Source organism: Manis pentadactyla, chromosome 1 (assembly GCF_030020395.1).
Source record: "Manis pentadactyla isolate mManPen7 chromosome 1, mManPen7.hap1, whole genome shotgun sequence".
NCBI lineage: Eukaryota > Metazoa > Chordata > Mammalia > Pholidota > Manidae > Manis > Manis pentadactyla.
In genome coordinates this window covers 158,851,752-158,874,218 of record NC_080019.1, presented here as the reverse complement: position 1 = coordinate 158,874,218, position 22,467 = coordinate 158,851,752, and the positions used below count along the sequence as shown (strand labels likewise).

The window sequence follows — 22,467 nt, the reverse complement described above, 5'->3', positions numbered from 1 at the left end:
CTGAGCCCTTTATCATTATGTATTGTCCTTCTTTATCTCTTGTTACTTTCTTTGTTTTGAAGTCTATTTTGTCTGATATTAGTACTGCAACCCCTGATTTCTTCTCACTGTTGTTTGCTTGAAATATGCTTTTCCATCCCTTGACTTTTAGTCTGTACATGTCTTTGGGTTTGAGGTGAGTTTCTTGTAAGCAGCATATAGATGGGTCTTGCTTTTTTATCCATTCTGTTACTCTGTGTCTTTTGATTGGTGCATTCAACCCATTAACATTTAGGGTGACTATTGAAAGATATGTACTTATTGCCATTGCAGGCTTTAAATTCGTGGTTACCAAAGGTTCAAGGTTAGCCTCTTTAGTATCTTACTGCCTAACTTAGCTCGCTTATTGAGCTGTTATATACACTGTCTGGAGATTCTTTTCTTCTCTCCCTTCTTGTTCCTCCTCCTCGATTCTTCATATGTTGGGTGTTTTGTGCTGTGCTCTTTCTAGGAGTGCTCCCATCTAGAGCAGTCTTTGTAAGATGTTCTGTAGAGGTGGTTTGTGGGAAGCAAATTCCCTCAGCTTTTGTTTGTCTGGGAATTGTTTAATCCCACCGTCATATTTGACTGATAGTCGTGCTGGATACAGTATCCTTGGTTCAAGGCCCTTCTGTTTCATTGTATTAAATATATCATGCCATTCTCTTCTGGCCTGTAGGGTTTCTGTTGAGAAATCTGACGTTAGCCTGATGGGTTTCCCTTTATAGGTGACCTTTTTCTCTCTAGCTGCCTTTAACACTCTTTCCTTTTCCTTGATCTTTGCCATTTTAATTATTATGTGTCTTGGTGTTGCCCTTCTTGGATCCTTTCTGTTGCGGGTTCTGTGTATTTCCGTGGTCTGTTCGATTACTTCCTCCCCCAGTGTGGGGAAGTTTTCAGCAATTATTTCTTCTAAGATACTTTCCATCTCTTTTCCTCTCTCTTCTTCTTCTGGGACCCCTATAATATGAATATTGTTCCTTTTGGATTGGTCACACAGTTCTCTTAATATTGTTTCATTCCTGGAGATCCTTTTGTCTCTCTCTATGTCAGCTTCTATGCGTTCCTGTTCTCTGATTTCAATTCCATCAATGGCCTCTTGCATTCTATCCATTCTGCTTATAAACCCTTCCAGAGTTTGTTTCATTTCTGCGATCTCCTTTCTGGCATCTGTGATCTCCTTCCGGACTTCATCCCATTTCTCTTGCGTATTTCTCTGCATCTCTGTGAGCATGTTTATGATTCTTATTTTGAATTCTTTTTCAGGGAGACTGGTTAGGTCTGTCTCCTTCTCTGGTGTTGTCTCTGTGATCTTTGTCTGCCTGTAGCTTTGCCTTTTCATGGTGATAGGAATAGTCTGCAGAACTGGGACGAGTGACGGCTGGAAGGACTTCCTTTCTTGTTGGTTTGTGGCCCTCCTCTCCTGGGAGAACTGCGGCCTCTAGTGGCTTTTGCTGCACAGCTGCGCGCAGACAGGGTTTCTGCTTCCTGCCCGGCTGCTATGGAGTTAATCTCCGCTGTTGCTGTGGGCGTGGCCTGGCTCGGGCAGCTACTCCAAGATGGTGGAGTCGCGTTGGAGCAGGAGCTGCTGGGAGGCTATTTATCTCCGTAAGGGGCCTCCCTGCTCCCTGCAGCCCAGGGGTTAGGGTGCCCAGAGATCACGGATTCCCTACCTCTGGATTAAGTGACCCGCCCTGCCCCTTTAAGACTTCCAAAAAGCACCCGCCAAAACAAAACAACGCCCACCAAAAAAAAAAGAAAAAAAAATTTTTTTTAATTAAAAAAAAAAAAAAAGTTTTTAATTAAAAAAAAAAAAAAAAAAAAAGGTGGTCGTTTGTTTTTCTTTATTCTGCAGTGCCAGCCTCAGGCCTCTGCTCACCGGTCTTTCTGCCCTGTTTCCCTAGTATTGGGGTCCCTATCCCTTTAAGACTTCCAAAAAGCGCTCGCCAAAACAAAACAGCAAAAAAGCAAAAAAAAAATGGTCGCGCGCTTTTCTTATGCCCTCTGTCGCCCAGCCTCCAGTGCCTGCTCACTGTTCTTGCTGCCCTGTTTTCCTAGTATCGAGCGCCCTGCACTCTGGCCCGGATGGCTGGGGCTGGGTGTTCGGCAGTCCTGGGCTCTGTCTCCCTCCCGCTCTGCCTGCTCTTCTCCCTCCGGGAGCTGGGGGGGAGGGGCGCTCGGCTCCCGCGGGGCCGGGGCTTGTATCTTACCCCCTTCGCGAGGCGCTGGGTTCTCTCAGGTGCGGATGTGGTCTGGATATTGTCCTGTGTCCTCTGGTCTTTATTCTAGGAAGGGTTGTCTTTGTTATATTTTCATAGATATATGTTGTTTTGGGAGGAGATTTCCGCTGCTCTACTCACGCCGCCATCTTCCGCCCCCCTGTCAGCACCTATTTTTGATCATGTGTTTTTTGTTCTTTTTGTCAATAATGGTTTATGATGTTAACTGATTTTTGAATCTTTTCCATCTTTGCATTCATGGAATAATTCCCACTTTGTTGGATGGATGATCTTTTTGATGTATTTTAGAATTCATTTTCCTAATATTTTGTTGAGGCTTTTTGCATCTTTGTTCATCAGGAATGTTGGTCTGTAATTTTCTTTTTGTGTGGTGTCTTTCTGGTTTTGGTATTATAGTGATGCTGGCCTCAGAGAATGAGTTTGGAAGTATTCCCTCCACTTCTATTTTTTGGAAAACTTTAAAGAGAATGGGTATTATGTCTTCTCTAAATGTCTGGTAACATTCGTCAGAGAATCTATCTGGTCTGGGAATTTTGTTCCTGGGTAGTTTTTTGATTACCAATCCAATTTCATTGCTGGTAATTAGTTTGTTCAGATTTTCTGTTTCTTCCTGGGTTGGTCTTGGAAAATTGTATTTTTCTGGAAAGTTGTCCATTTCCTCTAGGTTACCCAGTTTGTTAGCATATAATTTTTCATAGTATTTTCTAATAATTCCTTGTATTTCTGTGATGTCCATAGTGATTTTTCCTTTCTCATTTCTAATTCTGTTTATTTATGTAGACTCTCTTTTTCTCTTGATAAGTCTTGCTAGGGGTTTATCTATTTTGTTTATTTTCTCAAAGAAGCAGCTCTTGGTTTCATTAATTTTTCTATTGTTTTATTTTTCTCAGTTTGGTTTATTTCTTCTCTGATCTTTATCATGTCCTTCCTTCTACTGACTTTGGGCCTCATTTATTCTTCTTTTTCCAGTTTGAGTAATTGTGAATTTTGACTGTTCATTTGGGATTGTTCTTCCTTCTTTAGCTAGGTCTGGACTGGTATATACTTTCTTCTTAGAACTGCCTTTGTTGCATCCCACACATTTTCTGGTGTTGAATTATTGTTGTTACTTGTCTCCATATACTGCTTGATGTCTGTTTAATTTTGTCACTGATCCATTGATTATTTAGGAGCATGTTGTTAAGCCTCCATGTGTTTGTGAGCCTTTTTGTTTTCTTTTTATAATTCATTTCTAGTTTCACACCTTTATGATTGGAGAAGGTGGCTGGTAAAATTTCAGTCTTTTTGGATTTACTGAGGTTCTTTTTGTGACCTAGTATGTGATCTCTTCTGAAAATGTTCCATGGGTGATTGAGAAGAATGTGTATCCAGTTGCATCAGCATGTAGTGTTCTGTAGATATTTGTTAGGTCCATCTGTTCTAATGTGTTGTTCAGTGCCTCTGTCTCCCTACTTATTTTCTGTCTAGTTGTTCTGTCCTTTGCAGTGAGTGGTGTGTTGAAATCTCCTAAAATGAATGATTGCATTCTATTTCCTCCTTTAGTTCTATTAGTATTTGTTGCCCATATTTGGGTGCACCTATGTAGGTGCATAGATATTTGTAATGGTTATATCCTCTTTTTTTGGTGATCCCTTTATCATTATATAATGTCTTTCTTTGTCTCTTGTTACTTTCGTTGTTTTGAAGTCTACTTTATCTGATATAAGTACAGCAACTCCTGCTTATTTCTCCCTATTGTTTTCATGAAATATCTTTTCCATCCCTTCAGTTTCAGTCTGTGTATGTCTTTTGGTTTGAAGTGAGTCTTTTGTAGGCAGCTTACAGATTTGTCATGCTTTTTTATCGATTATGTAACTATGTGTCTTTTGATTGGTGCAGTCACTCTTTTTTACATTATGGTGATATTTTATAGATCAGTACTTACTGCCTTTTCAGGCTTTGGATTCATGGTTACCAAAGATTTAAGGTCAGTTTCTTTACTATCTAACAGTCTCACTTTACTTGCTTATTATTCTATTACAGACACAATCTAAAGATTGTTTTTTTCTCCATTATTTTTGTTCTTCCTTCACTGTTTATATGTTAGGTATCATATTCTGTACTCTTTGTGTATCTCTTGACTGACTTTGTGGGTAGCTGATTTAGTTTTGCATTTCTTTGTAATTAATTGGTCTACTTTCTTTAGTGTGGTTTTATTTTCTCTGGTGACAACTATTTAGCCTTAGGAGCACTTAAATCTAGAGCAGTCCTTCCAAAATACACTGTACAGACAGTTTGTGAGAGGTAAAGTCTCTCAACTTTTGCTTATCTGGAAATTGTTTAATCCCTTCTTCAAATGTAAATGATAATCTTGCCTGGTAGAGTATTTTTGGTTTGAGGCCCTTCTGTTTCATTGCATTAAGTATGTCATGCCTCTCCCTTCTGGCCTTTAAGGTTTCTGCTGAGAAGTCTGCTTATCCCTGATCAGTTTTCATTTATAAATGATCTTTTTTCTCTCTCTGGCTGCTTTCAGTACTCTGTCCTTTTCCTTGATCTTTGCCATTTTAGTTATTGTATGTGTTGGTGTTGTCTTCCTAGGGTACCTTGTGTTGAGGGATTTCTGCACTTGGACGTCCTGAATGACTTGACTATTTCCTTCCCGAAATTGAGGAAGGTTTTAACAGTTACTTCTTCAGAGAGACTTTGTATGCTTTTGTCTCTCTTTTTCCTCTGGTACCCCTATAATGGGAATATTGTTCTGTTTGAATTGGTCGCATGACTATCTTATTCTTTCATTTCAGGAGGTCCTTTTTTCTCTCTGTGCCTCAGCCTTCTTTGTTTTCTTGTTTGCTAAGTTCTGTTTCATTTACTCTCTCCTCTACCTCATCTAATCTACTTTTAAATCTCTCCATTATATTTCATTTCAGATACTGTAGTTTTCAAAATTTCTACTTGTTTTTTCAAGTCCTTCCTGAATTCTTGAACATTTTTCTGTAGTTGTTTATGTGTTTGACTTTTATTTTGAAATATTTATCAAGAAGATTGTTGACTTCAGTTTCACTAAGCTCTCTTTCTGATTTTTTTCTTGTAATTTTGTTTGGACAAAATTCATTTGCTGTTTCATTTTTTCAGTGTCTCCTATGGAATAATAGTTCTGTGTAGGCGGCACCCTATCATGACCGGAAGCTCAATTTCCTGTGTGGGAGCCACAGTTGTTCGTTAGCAGTGGGTGTGGTGTCTTCTGCCTTGCTTGTAAAGTGAGCTTTGTGGGCTGTCAGATGATTGTGTGAGTGGAGAGAATACTCTCTGGAACTGCTGTGTGCATGCAGCAATGTGGGTCACAGGTGAGTTGAACCAGCTCTTTCTTGGAGGAACAAGCTCAGCTGGGAGAGCTTCCTGTCTTCCCAGCTGTAACACCTGCTTCCACTGCCAGGTCAAGTGAGCCATGTGCTTAGGTAGGAGCCTCTTTGGTACTCCTCTTTAGCTGCTTCGGCGGGGTCACCCTCTGGTAGTCATGGCGCAATGGCAGAGTGTCAGGTGAGGAGGACCAGCACCTTCCAGGAGGCTGCGTACTGCAGTTTGGGACCCCAGGGTTGCCTTGGCAGCCAGGAGGATGGAACATCTGAAGCTCCTGAGAATTCCCAACCTGATGGGCTGAGCGGCTCTGACGGTTTTGTCCACCTGCCCTTTCTTCTGAGCAGAGAGCTCTGTGTAATCTTTACCCATTTAGCACTCCTCTCACTGCTGGGAAGTCCTTCATACTGCTCACCTTTCTTTTGTCCTGGGGGGCCTGTTTTGCGTACCTGTTCTCCACAAGCAGCTGGAATCTAAGTCTCTCTGAATATTCCTCCCGTCTTTGCTTTCCCAACCCACTGATCTCTAGAACACCATGTATTGTGGGGCATGCTCCTGGACCAGATCTGAAGGGCTGTGTATTCAGCAGTCCTGGGCTTCTACTCCTCCCCTGCTCTGTTCTTCTTCCTCCTGCCTGTGGGTTGGGGTAGAGGGAGGGCTCAGGTCCTGCTGGTTTGCAGCTTTGCCACTTTACCCTTTTCTGCAGTCTTTTCTTCTTCCCCCTATAAAGGCAGTCTGTTCTGCAGTCTTCAGGTTGCTTTTCCAGGATTAGTTGTATTTGCTCTATTTTTGTGTGTTATGTGATTTTGGGAGGAGGTTTCTGCCTCACTTGTCACACATCCATCTTTTTTCCTCCAATTTCTTATGATTTTTTTGACAGATGTATTGATTTTTTTATTATGGTAAAATGTACGTAACAAAATTTACCATTTTCACATTTTTATGTTTATAGTTCCGTGGTGTTAAATACATTCATAATGTGCTAAGATCATCACCATACATCTCCAGAGCTCTTATAATCTTGTAGTACTTAAACTATATACCCATTAAATATTAATTTCCATTTTTCCCTTATCCTCAGCAGCAGAACTTAGCATAATGACTCCAAGATCCATTCATGTTGTCACATGTCAGAATTTCCTTCCTTTTTTAGGCTGAGTAATAGTCTATTGTATGTATATAAATATTTTTCATGTCCATTCATCTTTTGATGGACACTTGGGTTGCTGCCTTATTTTAGCTATTAAAATATGCTGCTGAATAATGCCTCTGTGAAATGGTATACAAATCTCTCTTTGAGACCCTGGTTTTAGTTCTTTGGGGTATATACCCCAAAGTGGAATTGCTGGGTCATATGGTTATTCTGTTTTGAATATTTTCCATAGCAGGTGGACCATTTTACATCATTTGCCCTACATTGCACACTAGTTGTGCACAAGGGCTACACACTCTCTGTATTTTCATCAATGTGTGTTATTTTTGTTCTTGTTTTTTCATAAGCTTCCTAATGGGTGTGAAGTGATAGCTCCCTGTGATTTTGATCCCTGATGATTAATTATGTTGAACATCTTTCCATGTCCTTATTGGCCATTTCTCTATCTTCTTTGGAGAAATGTCTGTTCAAGTTCTTTGCCCACTCTTGAACTAGGCAGATTATTGTTGTTGAGTTTTTGAATTTTTTTGTGTATTCTGAATGTTAATCCTTTAGCAAATACATGATTTGCAAACATTTTCTCCCATTTTGTAGGTTACACTTTTACTCTGTTAGCAGTATCTTTAAGTGCACAAAGTAATTTTTATGAAGTACAGTTCATCTCTTTTTTTTGTCGTTATTGCTTATGCTTTTGTTTTCATATCCAAGAAATCATTGGCAAATCCAGTGTAATGGTAATGAAAAATTTCCCCAGTGTTTTTAAATAAGTTTTATAATTTTAGTGCTTCCCTTTAGGTCTTTGATCCATTTTGAATTAATGTTTGCATTGGAGTTAGGTAGAGGTCTAGCATCATTCTTTGGCATATCGATATCCAGCACCATTCCTAGGACTGTTTGTTGAAAAGAATGCCCTTCCCCGTTGAATGTTGTTGGCATTCTTGTTAAAAATTATTTTCACCATTAAATATGATGTTCCTTTAGATTTTACCCATATGGCTTTTATTACATTGAAGTAATTTCCTTCTATTATTAGTTTGCTGAGTGTTTTTATCATGAATTGATATTGAACTTTGTTAGATGCTTTTTTATACATCATTTGGAATGATCATGTTTTTTTTTCCTCTTTCATTCTGCTAATGTAGTTTTTATATTGACCAATATTTGAAAGTTGAATCATCTTTGCATTCCAGGAGAAAGTCCCATTTAGTCATGATAGATAATCTTTTTAATATTGTTCTGAATTTGTTTTTTTGTATTAATGTTCATAAGGGATATTAATCTTCCATTTTCTTTTCTAGTGGTGTCTTTGTCTTGTTTTGGTGTCAGGGTAATTGTAAATTATTCCCTTTGCTTCTATTTGGAAAAGTTTGAGAAAGATTGGTGTTAGTCTTCATTAAATGTATGTTGCATTTTTGTTTTCATTCATCTTTTAAGCATATTCTAATTTACCTTGTGATTTCTTCTTTGCCCCATTGGTTAAGAGTGTGATTTTTAATGTCTACAAATTTGTGAGTTTACCAGTTTTCCTTTTGTTATTGGTTTGTAAATTCATCCCACTGTGGTCAGAGAAGATGCTGTGTGCAATAATTTCTGTATCTATTAAGACTTAATTTGTTGACATAAATAATGGTCTGTCCTGGAGAATATCCTAGGTACTCTTGAGATGAATATGTATTTTGTTGTTGTTGGGTACAGTGTTCTGTATATTTCTGTTAGATCTAGTAGGTCTATTGTGTTGTTAAAGTCATCTAATTCTTTACTTATCTTCTGTCAGGTTTTTCTAGCCATTACTGAGAATGGGGTATTGAAGTCTCCAATTATTGTAGAATGGTCTCTTTCTGTCTTCTGTTAATTTTTGGTTCATATGTTTTGATGGTTTATTAGGTGTGTAAATGTTTATAATGGTTATATCTTCTAGTTGTATTATATCTTGTATTAATATGTAATGTCCTTTGTCTTTTGTAACCTTTTTGATTTAATGTATATTTTGTCTGGTATTAATATAGCCTTGTCTTTTTGGTAATGTTTGCATGGAGTATCTTTTTCCACGCTTTCACTTTCAACCTATTTGTGTCTTTGGGTCTAATGTGAGTCTGGTGTAGGCACATATATAGTTGGATCATTTCTAAAAATTCATTCTGCCACTCCCTGTCTTTGATTGGAGAACTTAGGTGATTTATAGCTGTCATTTTGTTATTTGTTTTCCATATGTCTTACAGCTTTTAAAAAAAAATCTCACCTTTCTTGCATTACTCTTCTTTTTCTTTGGTTGATTTTTTTGTAGTGAAATGTTTAAATTCACGTCTCATGAACTTTTGTGTAGTTATTTTCTTTGTGGTTACCCTGGGAATTATATTTAACATTTTAAAGTGATAGTACTTTATTTGAATCTCTATATGTTTAACTTGAATAACATGCAAAAATTCTGTTCCTCTACAATTCCAGCCCCATCTCTTTCAGTTCTTGATGTCAAAAAAATTATGTTTATGTATTTTATGCTCAGAAACATAAACTATTAATTATTTTAAATGCACTTTCCTTTATGTCATATAGAAAACAAAACTTGGAGTTATAATCCAAAGTTGGAATAATTCTAGCTTTCAGACTAATTGTTTTTTTTTAAGTATTAGTCTGTTAAATCATGTAGAAAACAAAGTGGAGTTACAAAGTTATGATAATTTAATAATTGTGTATTTACTTTTATAGAGGTCTTTATTTCTTCATACAGTGTGTAGTGTTTTTCATTTCACTTTGAAGGACTCACTTAAGTATTTCTTGCAGGGTAAGTCTAGTGGTAACAAACTCTATCATCAGCCTTTGTTTGTCTAGGAATGTCTTAATTTCTCCATCAGTCCTGAAGGAAGGACAGTTTTGCCAGAACAGGGTTTTTGGTTGATAGGTTTTTTCTTTAAGAACTTTGTGTATATCAGCCCATGGCCTTTTGCTTCAGAATTTCTGATGAGAAATCTCCTTATCTGAGTATGTTCTGTATATTATAAATCACTTTTGTTGCTTTCAAGATTCTCTCTTGGTGTTTCAAAAGTTAGATTATAATGTATCTCAGAGTGGGTCTCTAAGTTCATCTTACTTGGAGTTCTCTGAGCTTCTTGGATGTTTATATTCATGTCTTTCATCAAATTTGGGAAATTTTCAACCATTATTTCTTTTATTTCTTCAGATAATTTCTCTCCCCTTTTCTGTTTCTTTTCCTTCTGACATTCCTGTAATGTGTATGTTGGCCAGCTTGATTGTGTCACACAGGTTCTTTCAGCTCTGTTAATTTTTCTGTTGCTTGGAGTTGATAATTTCTGTTGTCTTGTTTTCAAGTTTGCATATTTTTTTTCTGTTTGGTTCGTAGATCTTTGGTTGCTACTAGCTTTGGGTTCTTAAACTCATTTGTGTGTTTCTCTTTGTAAATAAACTCATTGAGTTATTTCAATTTGAGTATGCTGTTTGATTTGTTTGTGTGTGTGTTTCACTGACTAATACAGTGTCAGGCACAGGTAATGCTCTCAGCCGTCCTGTGGTGTAGATATTGCTTATTCAAGTACAAGTGATGTAACCTCTAAGCTTCAGTGGCTTTTCTATAAAATTGAGATGACGGTTGTTAGGGCATCCTTCCAAGTCTGCCCTCTTATACTCTCATTTTAGTGAAGCATATCAAAGGAGGTTCCTAAGAAAGGGCATAGGGCTAGTGATTTTTTGAGAACCCCTATGTGTAAAAATGTCTTTATTCTGTTATTATACTTGATAAGTTGGATATAGAATAATAGGCTGGAAATAATATTCTATCTGAAGTTTGAAGACATTGCTTCATAGTTTTCTACTCTTTACGTGACTTCTAAGAATTTCCTGATCACAGTAAGTGACACGGGGTTTGGGGTGTTTTGTTTTTTGTTTCTGTAAGTTGGTAAGCTCTTTTCTTTATCTTTGGTTTTAAGTCCAGGGAAAGGAAATCTCGGGCAAAATACCTCTAAAAACCGAAATCAGTCAAAGGGAGAAATAAAGTTTAAAACCCATTTATTGCTTACAAAACTGCAGTCTGGCGCATCTCTCTCTCTTGCTCCAGCAGCAGCAAAACCGGCTCTCCCCCTCATCACTCAGGTACAGATAAATCCTCCCTGTCCAGGTAATTACTCATTGATATGGAGATGAACTTCTCTCCACCCCTGAGGAATGATGCAAATGCACTAAAGCAATACTTCTTTCTACCTCTGAATGCCTATTGATATGCAGATATACTAAAGCCAGGCGAGATATTCTGGAAATGTTACAATTTTACCCACACTGGTATTCTGAAACTTCCTTGGTTGAATTTCTCATAGACAGCTAAGGTAGTAAATAATTTAGGCTTTGTGGGGCACATACAGTCTCTGCCCATTTGTTCTCATTCTAGAGCTGATAGGCTACCTGATGTTTTAGTTTGCTGAGAAGACTTCTGTATATTTTGTCAATGATTTTCAGTGAAACATAAGTGGTATTACATGAAAAAGAAAGCAAATTCAATACATCATATATTATACTCTATTATCTATAGAGAAAAAGACTGGGTAATGTAACCATAGAGGCTACACTGGTCAGCTTTGAAGAATATTCTTACAAGAATTAACACTGTGGACTTAAACAGAATTTGTGATGTGAGTATTTCGAGAGATTATTGGATAGAACGGTTGTGTTGGAACAAATTACAAAAACTCATCTGTCAGTTCATGTTGTTTAAAAGAAAAAATCAGTGGTAGCAATTATTAGAAAAAAGAATGTTTGAAAAATGGTTTTGCTGGGGAGTAAAGAAGGATAGAGAAGTGGATTGCTTGAACATGAATCTATAAAAAGAATTTGTCATTCATATGAAGGAAATCTTGTCAGAAAGTTCTTTCTAGTGGTGTTAAAAAACAAAATTCAATAAAGAATTTGAAGATCTAATTGTCTTTATGAAGCATTTCATGAATAGGTCAGTATACCTTCTTAGCAAGTAGAGCAACACTCTGAAGGGCTACAGAAAGGGAGAGATTTTAAAGGCAGGACAAGGAAGTCATAACCAGAAAAAAAGGATTATTTTGGGTGAGGTCACCTTCATTTGGGGACAAAAGGGTGGATTACCTTGTTGTTGGGAAATCCAATCTGGGCACATTTCCCTGTGTGCTAGGTGAGACCTCAACCCAGGAAAGGATTCTTAGCTCTGATGGAGAAAGAATTCATGGGCACCTCAGGTAGGTTCAAGCAAAGTGTAGTTTAATAAAGCAAAAGTACACACTCGAGGAAGGAGTGCAGGCATGGTCCAGAGATGAGCAGCATGGTGGCATTTGGGTTGGGTGGTCTTATAGCTGGAGTTTAAGCAGGGGTAGAATATCGGGATAGGTAGGATTTTTATTGGAATAGGAGGGGATTGCTGGTAAATACGGTGGCACCTTCTTTTTGTCCAGAGATTGTCTGCTTTGGTACTGTCATGGTGTAAGTGGTGTGATTTTTAGTATGCTAATGAGCATGTAATGTACCTTGAAGTCAAGTCAGGGTCAACTTCTCCTTGTTGGAACCAGCCAGTTTGGGCAGATCTGTTATCTATGCCCTCACTCCCCACTTCCTGAGTGAAGTTTACATGGAATATTTAGAATGTAAACAAGCATCTAGCAGAATGTAAACACCAGCCAAAGCCCCTAGCCTCTTCCCTGCTCATGTGTGGCTATCTGCCTACTGTAACAACCTCATCTTCCTTTGAGGTACAGAGAGGGCACATGTGACATTAACTTTATTCATGCTGGCTGGAAAATTCCTGACTGACTCCATTTCTCCGGGAGGTTTAAACTGCAATTAAGTCACTATCAAGCCCTGGTGTTTGATGACTTGGCCTAGCAGAAGTGACACCATGTTGGTCCTGCATCTTTCTTTTTAACGGGACTTAATGAAGGTGTTTTAAGCTAATTGAAATCTGAGAGTTATTTCCTCAGGGGTATATCTGGGATTACTTTCTATTCTATTTAAATTATGTAAGATGTTACTACATATGTAGCACTTTTTAGGGACAGAGTTATTGGTATAAGTAAAGCAGCACCTGGATAATACACCTGGATAATAAAAGTCAAACTTGAGTGATCTTTTTTCCCCTGTGATACTCAGAGAAGGCATGTAGTTTTTGTAGTAAGATATTTACATAAATTATAAAAAAATAAAACATCTTTTCCAACAGATGTTGCAGAGGTACCGTTGAAAGATGAGAGACATCCCTTCAAAATTAAAGTGACCTACAATTGAAAAATTAAGGAACAATTGCAAGAGGGAGAAAAGGGCTATTATAATAGGGAGAACACACCAACCATAAGATCTGCAAGTGTCTCAAAAGTTGGCCAGAAAAGGAGGAGTAAATAGGGCTGGAAAAAATGGGGCTTAGGGAAGTACAATGAGCAACTGGTGAGACAGCACAGTAGATCAGAAAATGTTTTAGCCTGAGGTCAGCCATTTCTAGGGAGGGGTTGTAGGCTGGCTCAGACTGAGAGTCAAAGTTCACAGACCTGGGCAGAGTAGAGAAATTTAACCAAAGGTTGGTTTACAAGCATTATGTTCCTATAGATCAGTGGAGACAAACAATTCATCTAATCACTTAAGAGGTTTAGAGGAGAAAAAATAACTGTATCAACTTAGGTGTAGCCCATGGGCCTGCAGATAAACCGAGGAAAGAGATTAACATGAGAAAAACAGTTTATTAACATGTGCATCACTGATACACTTGAAGAACTCAATAAACAGTAAAAGGTATGGTCAGATTTTGAGGTTTATATGTCATCTTAACAAAGAACAGTAAGACCAAATAAAAGGGGATTAGGTTGTGAAGGTAAATACATGGATGAAACTAATGGAAGATAAGATCTTATTTAATAAGTTTGTTATGTAGATTCCTCTTGGTGTCTGTCCCTGGGCTGATAAGAATCTAGAGTTGTCTCTTAGTGATTAAGAGTTCTGTCTTTCCTGGTACAGGTTACCACCTGTGTATCCTATAAGTCAATTCTGACACCAGCTACCTAAAGTTAGTGTCAGATCCTACAAGACTGCAGTTTCTTCACATGCCAGCCAAAAGTCCAGGTTGTCACTGGTGCTTCTGACTGGCTATAAATCAGGGATTTCCATACCTCCTCTTCAGGTTTGATATTGGTTAGAATGGCTCACAACTCATGAAAACAGTTTACTGACATTTACAGGTTTATTATAAAAGTTACAACTCAGGAACAGACAAATGGAAGAGAACAAAGGGCAAAATGTGGGCTGGGGGCATGGATCTTCCATGATGTCTTTGTATATGTTACCCTTCCAGCACCTAGATATGTTCACCAGAGACAAAGACCAAATATAGACTTCTATCATATCACTCTTAAACTATAAAACATTTTCCTTTTTTCTGTTGTCTCTTTCTCAACTTGTCGTGGTGTATTTTATTTACATCTGTAATTTGTTCTAAGTGAAGAAAAATTAAAATATTTAATTGTTAGGATGAATTTTACTGTTTACCTTTAAATTTTGCAATTACCACTTTTAAATACAGATATAAGAGTGCTGAACCTATATGGACAATTATCAAAATTACTCAGTTTATATTTCATAGTTTGTGTATATATATATATTTTGTTTTTACAGAACAGTGAAAATGTTGCACAAAACTAACTCAGCTGCTTTTATTTCTCTTCTTGATACATCCACATTCTACCTTTTGGCTTACTGTTGTGTAAGGAATGACTAAAAGTAAAAGGGATTAACTGTTGTCCTATCATTCCCTTTCTTGCTGTGTCATCATTTTCAGTGTAAGCAGTTGGTTAATACAGGGAAGTAGCATAAGTAAGAAGAGAGGATACAATAGAGTATCTTGGTCATTTGTGTTTCTTAGGCTGCATTACCTTTTTTATTTCTGTTGGAACTCTTTACTAGTTCTAATGAAAAATGTGGCCTCTCAGGACTTTCAGTGTCTCTATTGCTTTTCAATGTTATGGAACTCTCCACATGGTGAAATTCACCAGAATTTTCTGCTCATGGACATCTGTAAGGAGTGGTGCAGCCAGGAACAGTGGACACACATATTATGAATATCTTCTTTGGTGATGTACATGTTCCATTGTCCCATGAATTTCACTTACAAAACACAAGTCCAAAGATAAAGTTACTAAGATTTCCAAGATAGCAACAGCAGAGCATTAAAACAAATGTGGGGCCTTGAGCTCAGGGTCCTTTATGCTGCACAGGTTGCACATCCATGAAGCTGATGCTGGATGTAACTGAAATAAGGTGGAAATGGATGCTAAGAGCAGCCTCAGAGGAAAAAGACTGTTGTCAATAGGTGTTATGGAAACTTGAAGTATAGTATAAATTAAGTATGTATTATATACTGAATATATCCTCAAAATTTGTATGTTGAAATTCCAATCCCTAATGTGAGGGTATTAGAAGGTGGACCTTTTGGGAAGTGATTATGTCATGAGCATTTAATCCTCATCAGTTGGATTACTGCTTTTATAAAAGAGACCTCAGGGACCTGTCTCATTCTTTCCACAATGTGAAGACACACTGTGAAGACACAGTGAGAGATATCTGTGAACCAGGCAGCAGATTGTTACCATACACTGAATTTGCCAGTGCCTTGATCTTGGGCTCCCCAGCTTCCAGAGCTGTGGGAAATTCATGGTTGTTGTTAAGGCACCCAGTCTATGGTATTTTTGTTACAGCAAACTGAATGGACTGAGACAGCATGAAAGAATAGGGCAGAGGATGCAGTATATTATGTTAACTGTATGGATTATGGAGTAAAATGATTCAATCAACTTAGTGGTTTAAGCGGTACCTCAAAGTCCAAAGCAGTGTAATCCTGTGTATTAAGTATCAGTGTTTTAATTTCAGACAATCAGTGAAATACTTTTCTCATTGAAAAGATGCTTGCTATGGCATGTGGCCAGTTGCCAGGTAACAAATTCATGTACTGGAAAGGTGATCTCCAAGGCAGACTGCAATGATGATTATTCTTTAGAGCCCCTGAAATAATTCTAACTAATGTGTTTTTCAATCCAAATTTTAGCAAAGTATACATGTGTAAGTTAAATTAATAAAAGTATTTTTCATTTAATTCTTTGTAATTTGGCACTGATAAAGAAAATTAGTAATATAGACTCATTTTCTTAAGGCTATATAAATATTTTTGCATATTCTTAATAGCTTTCAATCACCTTTACTGTTGCATAATTTATATACCATAAAATATACACATGTGTATATTTTGATGAGTTTTTACAAATTTGTATACCCATGGTACCACCACCACCACCACAATCTATGAACATATCCCATTCCTCAGAGATTTCCTGTGTGCCCTTTCCCACTTATTCTTCAACCCACCCACCCCAAACCCCGACTGTCACTGATCTGCTGTCTGTCACCATAGATTAGATTTGTTTTTCTAGAGTTGTAAACATATGGAAACACAGTATGTGTATTTGTTTGTGTCTGGTTTCTTTCACTGAGCATAATGTTTTGGAGATTGATCTATATTGTTGGATATATCAGTCCATTTTTAAAATTTCTAAATAATATCCTATTATATTAAAATACTATATTTGATCTGTTAGGGAGGAAAACCTGTTTCTCTATCATCTTAGGTTATGCGGCTGGGCCTGAGTATTAAACCGACAGAAGACAGATTAAAGGAAAAAAAGCATACAAATGTTACTTAATATATTAATGTGCACATGGGCCCCCTTATAGGGAAAATGAGGACCTGAAGACATGGTTAGACTGAGAGCTTATATACCTTTTTAACAAAGAACAATACATTTGTTGAGAAGTGACAAGACAAAAGAAAAGGGCTTATGTTTCTAGGTGTGATAAATTGTGGGAAAGTGACTAGAAATACATAGGGGAAACTAATGGGGAGGTAAGGGTTATTTTATAGTACATTTGTTTGTAAAGATCCTTTTAACATCAACTCCCAGTCTATGATGATAAGAATGTCTTCTTGGTACAGAATGGGCACCTTCCTCATAGGAAATTTTAAGACCTGCTTTCAGGTAGAAAGAAGGTGGTCAGAGAGCCCTTCCTGCATCTGCTGTTTCTCATGTGTCTTCATCTCAAAATAATCAATATGCCAAAGTGGTATATTTTTGGGTGATATGTTCTTACCCTCTTTGTGTCCATTCAGCTATTGATGGACATTTTTTTTCTAGTTCTGTGCTACTATGAAAAAAGCTGCTGTGAATATTCATATACAAGTAGACATGTTTTCATTACTTTTGGGCAAATACCCAAAGAGATGGAATGATGGATGATTGAAAGGGCATTTCCAACTTTTTAAGAAACTGCCAAATGTTTTTCCATCAGTGATTGTGCAATTTTACATTTCCACCAGCAGTGCAGGAGAGTTTTGCTTCCTCCACACCCCTGCCAATACTTGTATGCTCAGTCTCTATCATTACCCCTTTTATAGGTGTGCAGTAGTGTCTTACTTTGGCTTTAATTGCATTTCCTTGATGGTTGTTGAAGTTGAGCATCTTTTCATGTGCTTTTGGCCTTTTTACCTTCTCTGAAGTGTGGAAGTCTTTTGCTTCTTACCCCCTTTTTAAAAAACACAAAAAGCCTTTTTTGAAGACCAGAAAGGTAAGATTAATGATATTAAGCATCCTTTCCTGTGCATGTTTGCTATTCATATGTATTTTTTGTGAAGTATCCAAGTATATTATCCATGTAGAGGAGGAAGAAAACCTTTTTCCTCTTTCCTCCTACATTCTCTGACTGGGGCGCTGCAAGTTAGATCAAATAGATTCATAGGAGAAAAACAGAGTTTATTAACACATACAATGTGCATTTATGTGGAGAGGTTCTGTATAGCTCAGAAGGGTGGTTACAGCTTGGGTTTATATAATGTCTTAACAAAACAATACATTTCTAGATAAGTAACAAGACAAAGAAAGAAGGCTTGAGGCTTCCCAGGAATGCAACCTGTGGGAAGGTAAATATGTGGGGGAAACTAATGGAAGATAAGATTTGTTTAGTAAGTCTTGTTATGTAGATTCCATCTCTGGGCTGAGAAGAGTCTCTGGTGCTTAATAGTCTTAGAGTCTAATAAGTACACTACTATTAGGCAAGTGGGGGCAGACAGCTTTTTTTGACATCTGCAGTGTCTCAATTGTCTTCAGTTCAAAATAATCCTTATGCCAAAGTGACATATTTGGGGGTGGAATATTCTGATTTCCTAAATCCATTTTTAAATTTTTAACTAATTAATTAATTTTTTACTTTACAAATAATACCTTTTATATAAAGTTCAAAAAAGCAAAGAAAACAAATTCATGTTGATAGGGAGAATAAGGAGAATGTTTAGGCGATATATCAATGTTATATTTATTGATCAGGGTGCTCATGTACTGGATTTATTAATTTTAAAACATTAAAATGCATGATACCTTCAATGAAAGTAACAGATACACATTTTTTTTCTCTTTTTTTTTTTTTTGGTAGATAATTATTTTTTATTGAAGGATAGTTGACACACAGTATTAGATTACATTAGTTTCACGTGTACAACACAGTGATTCACCATTTATATGCATGATAATTCTAGGTACCAGTTATCACCATACCAGGTTACAATATTTTGACTATATTCCTTATGCTATACATTACATCCCGGTTACTTATTTATTTTACAATTGGAAGTGTGTACTTTTTTTTGTTTGTTTCTTTTTGTTTTGTTTTGTTTTTGTGAGGGCATCTCTCATATTTATTGATCAAATGGTTGTTAACCACAATAAAATTCTGTATAGGGGAGTCAATGTTCAATGCACAATCATTAATCCACCCCAAGCCTAATTTTCGTCAGTCTCCAATCTTCTGAAGCATAACGAACAAGTTCTTACATGGAGAACAAATTCTTACATAGTGAATAAGTTACATGGTGAGCAGTACAAGGGCGGTCATCACAGAAACATTCGGTTTTGCTCATGCATTATGAACTATAAACAGTTCAAATATGAATACTCATTTGATTTTTATACTTGATTTATATGTGGATACCACATTTCTCTCTTTATTATTATTATTTTTAATAAAATGCTGAAGTGGTAGGTAGATACAAGATAGAGGTAGAAAAAATAGTTTAGTGTTGTAAGAGAGCAAATGTAGATGATCAGGTGTGTGCCTGTAGACTATGTGTTAATCCAAGCTAGACAAGGGCAATAAAACATCCATGTATGCAGAAGATTTCTCTCAGAACAGGGGGGGTGAGGTTCTAAGCCTCATGAGGTGAGTTTCTTGTAAGCAGCATATAGATGGGTCTTGCTTTTTTATCCATTCTATTACTCTGTGTCTTTTGATTGGTGCATTCAGCCCATTAACATTTAGGGTGACTATTGAAAGATATGTACTTATTGCCATTGCAGGCTTTAAATTCATGGTTACCAAAGGTTCAAGGTTAGCCTCTTTAGTATCTTACTGCCTAACTTAGCTTGCTTATTGAGCTGTTATATACACTGTCTGGAGATTCTTTTCTTCTCTCCCTTCTCATTCCTCCTCCTCCATTCTTCATTTTGTTCTGTGCTCTTTCTAGGAGTGCTCCCCTCTAGAGCAGTCCCTGTAAGATGTCCTGTAGAGGTGGTTTGTGGGAAGCAAATTCCCTCAGCTTTTGTTTGTCTGGGAATTGTTTAATCCCACCATCATATTTGAATGATAGTCTTGCTGGATACAGTATCCTTGGTTCAAGGCCCTTCTGTTTCATTGTATTAAATATATCATGCCATTCTCTTCTGGCCTGTAGGGTTTCTTTCGAGAAGTCTGATGTTAGCCTGATGGGTTTTCCTTTATAGGTGACCTGTTTCTCTCTAGCTGCCTTTAAAACTCTTTCCTTGTCCTTGATCTTTGCCATTTTAATTATTATGTGTCTTGGTGGTGTTCTCCTTGGATCCTTTCTGTTTGGGGTTCTGTGTATTTCCGTGGTCTGTTCGATTATTTCCTCCCCAGTTTGGGGAAGTTTTCAGCAATTATTTCTTCCAAGATACTTTCCATCCCTTTTCCTCTCCTTCTTCTGGGACCCCTATAATATGGATATTGTTCCTTTTGGATTGGTCATACAGTTCTCTTAATATTGTTTCATTCCTGTAGATCCTTTTATCTCTATGTCAGCTTCTATGCATTCCTGTTCTCTGGTTTCAATTCCATCAATGGCCTCTTGCATCCTATCCATTCTGCTTATAAACCCTTCCAGAGTTTGTTTCATTTCTGTGATCTCCTTTCTGGCATCTGTGATCTCCCTCCGGACTTCATCCCATATCTCTTGCATATTTCTCTGCTTCTCTGTCAGCATGTTTATGATTCTTATTTTGAATTCTTTTTCAGGAAGACTGGTTAGGTCTGTCTCCTTCTCTGGTGTTGTCTCTGTGATCTTTGTCCGCCTGTAGCTTTGCCTTTCATGGTGATAGGAATAGTTTGCAGAGCTGGGACGAGTGACGGCTGGAAGTACTTCCCTTCTTGTTGGTTTGTGGCCCTCGTCTCCTGGGAGAACAGCGACCTCTAGTGGCTTGTGCTGGGCAGCTGTGCGCAGGCAGGGCTTCTGCTTTCTGCCCGGCTGCTATGGAGTTTATCTCCGCTGTTGCTGTGGGCGAGGCCTGCCTCGGGCAGCTACTCCAAAGTGGTGGAGCGGCGTTGGTGGGCGAGCAGCCGGGAGGCTGTTTATCTCCGTAAGGGGCCTCCCTGCTCCCTGCAGCCCAGGGGATTAGGGTGCCCGGAGATCCCCGGATTCCCAACCTCTGGATTAAGTGTCCCGCCCTGTCCCTTTAAGACTTCCAAAAAGCACCCGCCAAAACAAAACGACCACAAAAGAAAAAAAAAATTTTTTTAATTAAAAAAAAAAAAAAAAGAAATGGCCGCTCGTTTTTCTTTATTCTCCGGCACCAGCCTCAGGCATCTGCTCACTGGTCTTGCTGCCCTGTTTCCCTAGTATTGGGCTCCCTATCCCTTTAAGACTTCCAGAAAGCACTCACCAAAACAAAACAGGAAAAAAAAAATGGCCACTTGCTTTTCTTATGTCCTCCGGCGCCAGGCCTCCGGTACCCTCTCACCGTTCTTGCTGCTCTGTTTCCCTAGTATCCAGGGCCCCGCACACGCACTCTGTCTGCGCTCTGGTCCCGGTGGCTGGGGCTGGGTGTTCAGCAGTCCTGGGCTCCGTCTCCCTCCCGCTCTGCCTACTCCTCCCATTGGTAGCTGGGGGGAGGGGCGCTCCGGTCCCACCAGGCCGGGGCTTGTATCTTACCCCCTTTATGAGGCACTGGGTTCTCGCAGGTGTGGATGTGGTCTGGATGTTGTACTGTGTCCTCTGGTCTTTATTCTAGGAAGAGTTGTCTTTGTTATATTTTCATAGATATATGTGGTTTTGGGAGGAGATTTCTGCTGCTCTACTCACGCCACCATCTTGGCTCCGCCTCCACAGATACACATTTTTATACACCATTCCATGCATGTAACCGTTTTTACAAGGTTGAAACAGTTTCTCCACTTCAGTGACTCAACATATTATAGATATAATATTATGAAAGTACATATCACATGTGTACTTACTTAAATTCTTCATTGATGGTGTTTAATAGATATATGATTATAATGTTAAAGTAAACATTATCACTTTAAACTGGATACATCATCTCATCCTCTGTTCTAGGGATGATGTTGGACCTCTCTATTCATTTTTTGTAAGATCACAACAGAGTGGGTCAGTGTGATCAACTTTCATTTTACGTATAAGAAAATTGAATGTCTAAAAAAAAAAAACAGGAAAATTGGATGTCTAAATGATGGAATCATATGTCCCAAATTAAAAAAATTGTAATTGGATGCAGACATGTTATGTACCAAGTACTTATTAAACATTATAATTTGTTTCAAAAAGTCAAGTACTAACACAGTTTAAATACTATAAAAACATCTCATAACATACTGAGGAATTATACAAGTTTGAATATCTACATTTAGTCTCAAAATGTTATTGAATTTTACTAATAATCACTTTCTAAAATACGAATTATTTGAAAAATCTTTGTATTTCATATACAAGGCACCTAAATACACATTTTCATATTTGGCTGAATAAATAATTAGTATAATAAATCTCTTTTTAATGTATTTGAAAGTACGTTTCCATATATAAATATGATTGCCATTGTTAGGATTATTATTAAAAACATAATACAGATGATAAGGTAATCCTCATAGGTAGGATGAGTCACATTTTCTTCATTCTCTTGGTACTATCTCTTACCATATGTCCAGTTCAGAGGAACATTCAGTGGCTCCCAGCAAGGCATCAGGAGGGAAGTACCAGAGAGTCATAACTTCTGAAGAGTATGTCTGGCTGAGAATGGACTTGGCCCAAGCAAGACCAAAATCAACCTGTTTGAGATCTCCCAGGTGACTGATGAGTAAGTTCTGAAGTTTCAGGTCCCTGTGAAGAATATATTGGTGGTGGATATATATTAGGCCCTGCAAAAGTTGAAACATGAAAGCCCTGACATTAAGGTAAAGCAAGCCCTCTTGGGTGCTGAGACATGTGCTGGACCAAGTCTGTGTGCATGTATTCAAAAGCAAATACGAGTCTCTTTAGTGTGGATTACATCATGCACGAGCACAGTATTGGCATGTTTCAGGAGAGAAGCTCTATTGTAGCTTCTGGCAGTTGTTGGCAATCCTTACCTTTAGCTTATACATACATCCCTC

The 22,467-nt window shown here is 37.8% G+C and overlaps 1 protein-coding gene across 10 annotated transcripts in view; it reads left to right on the top strand.

Annotated features, from left to right (window-relative positions):
- The window catches only part of SENP7 (SUMO specific peptidase 7), a 208,348-nt gene that overhangs the window by 67,086 nt on the left and 118,795 nt on the right, over window positions 1–22,467 (top strand). For 2 of the 10 annotated variants that reach the window (XM_057502256.1, XM_057502253.1), the window contains exon 5: window positions 22,024–22,161. The exons of 5 other annotated variants lie outside the window; for them this stretch is intronic. In XM_057502256.1, coding sequence (XP_057358239.1) covers window positions 22,024–22,161 — 138 coding nt within the window. Of the gene's footprint in view, window positions 1–5,281; window positions 5,582–17,656; window positions 17,717–22,023; window positions 22,173–22,467 lie in introns of those variants that run through there. 3 more of the 10 variants (XM_057502266.1, XM_057502289.1, XM_036916471.2) reach the window with 3 other exon arrangements.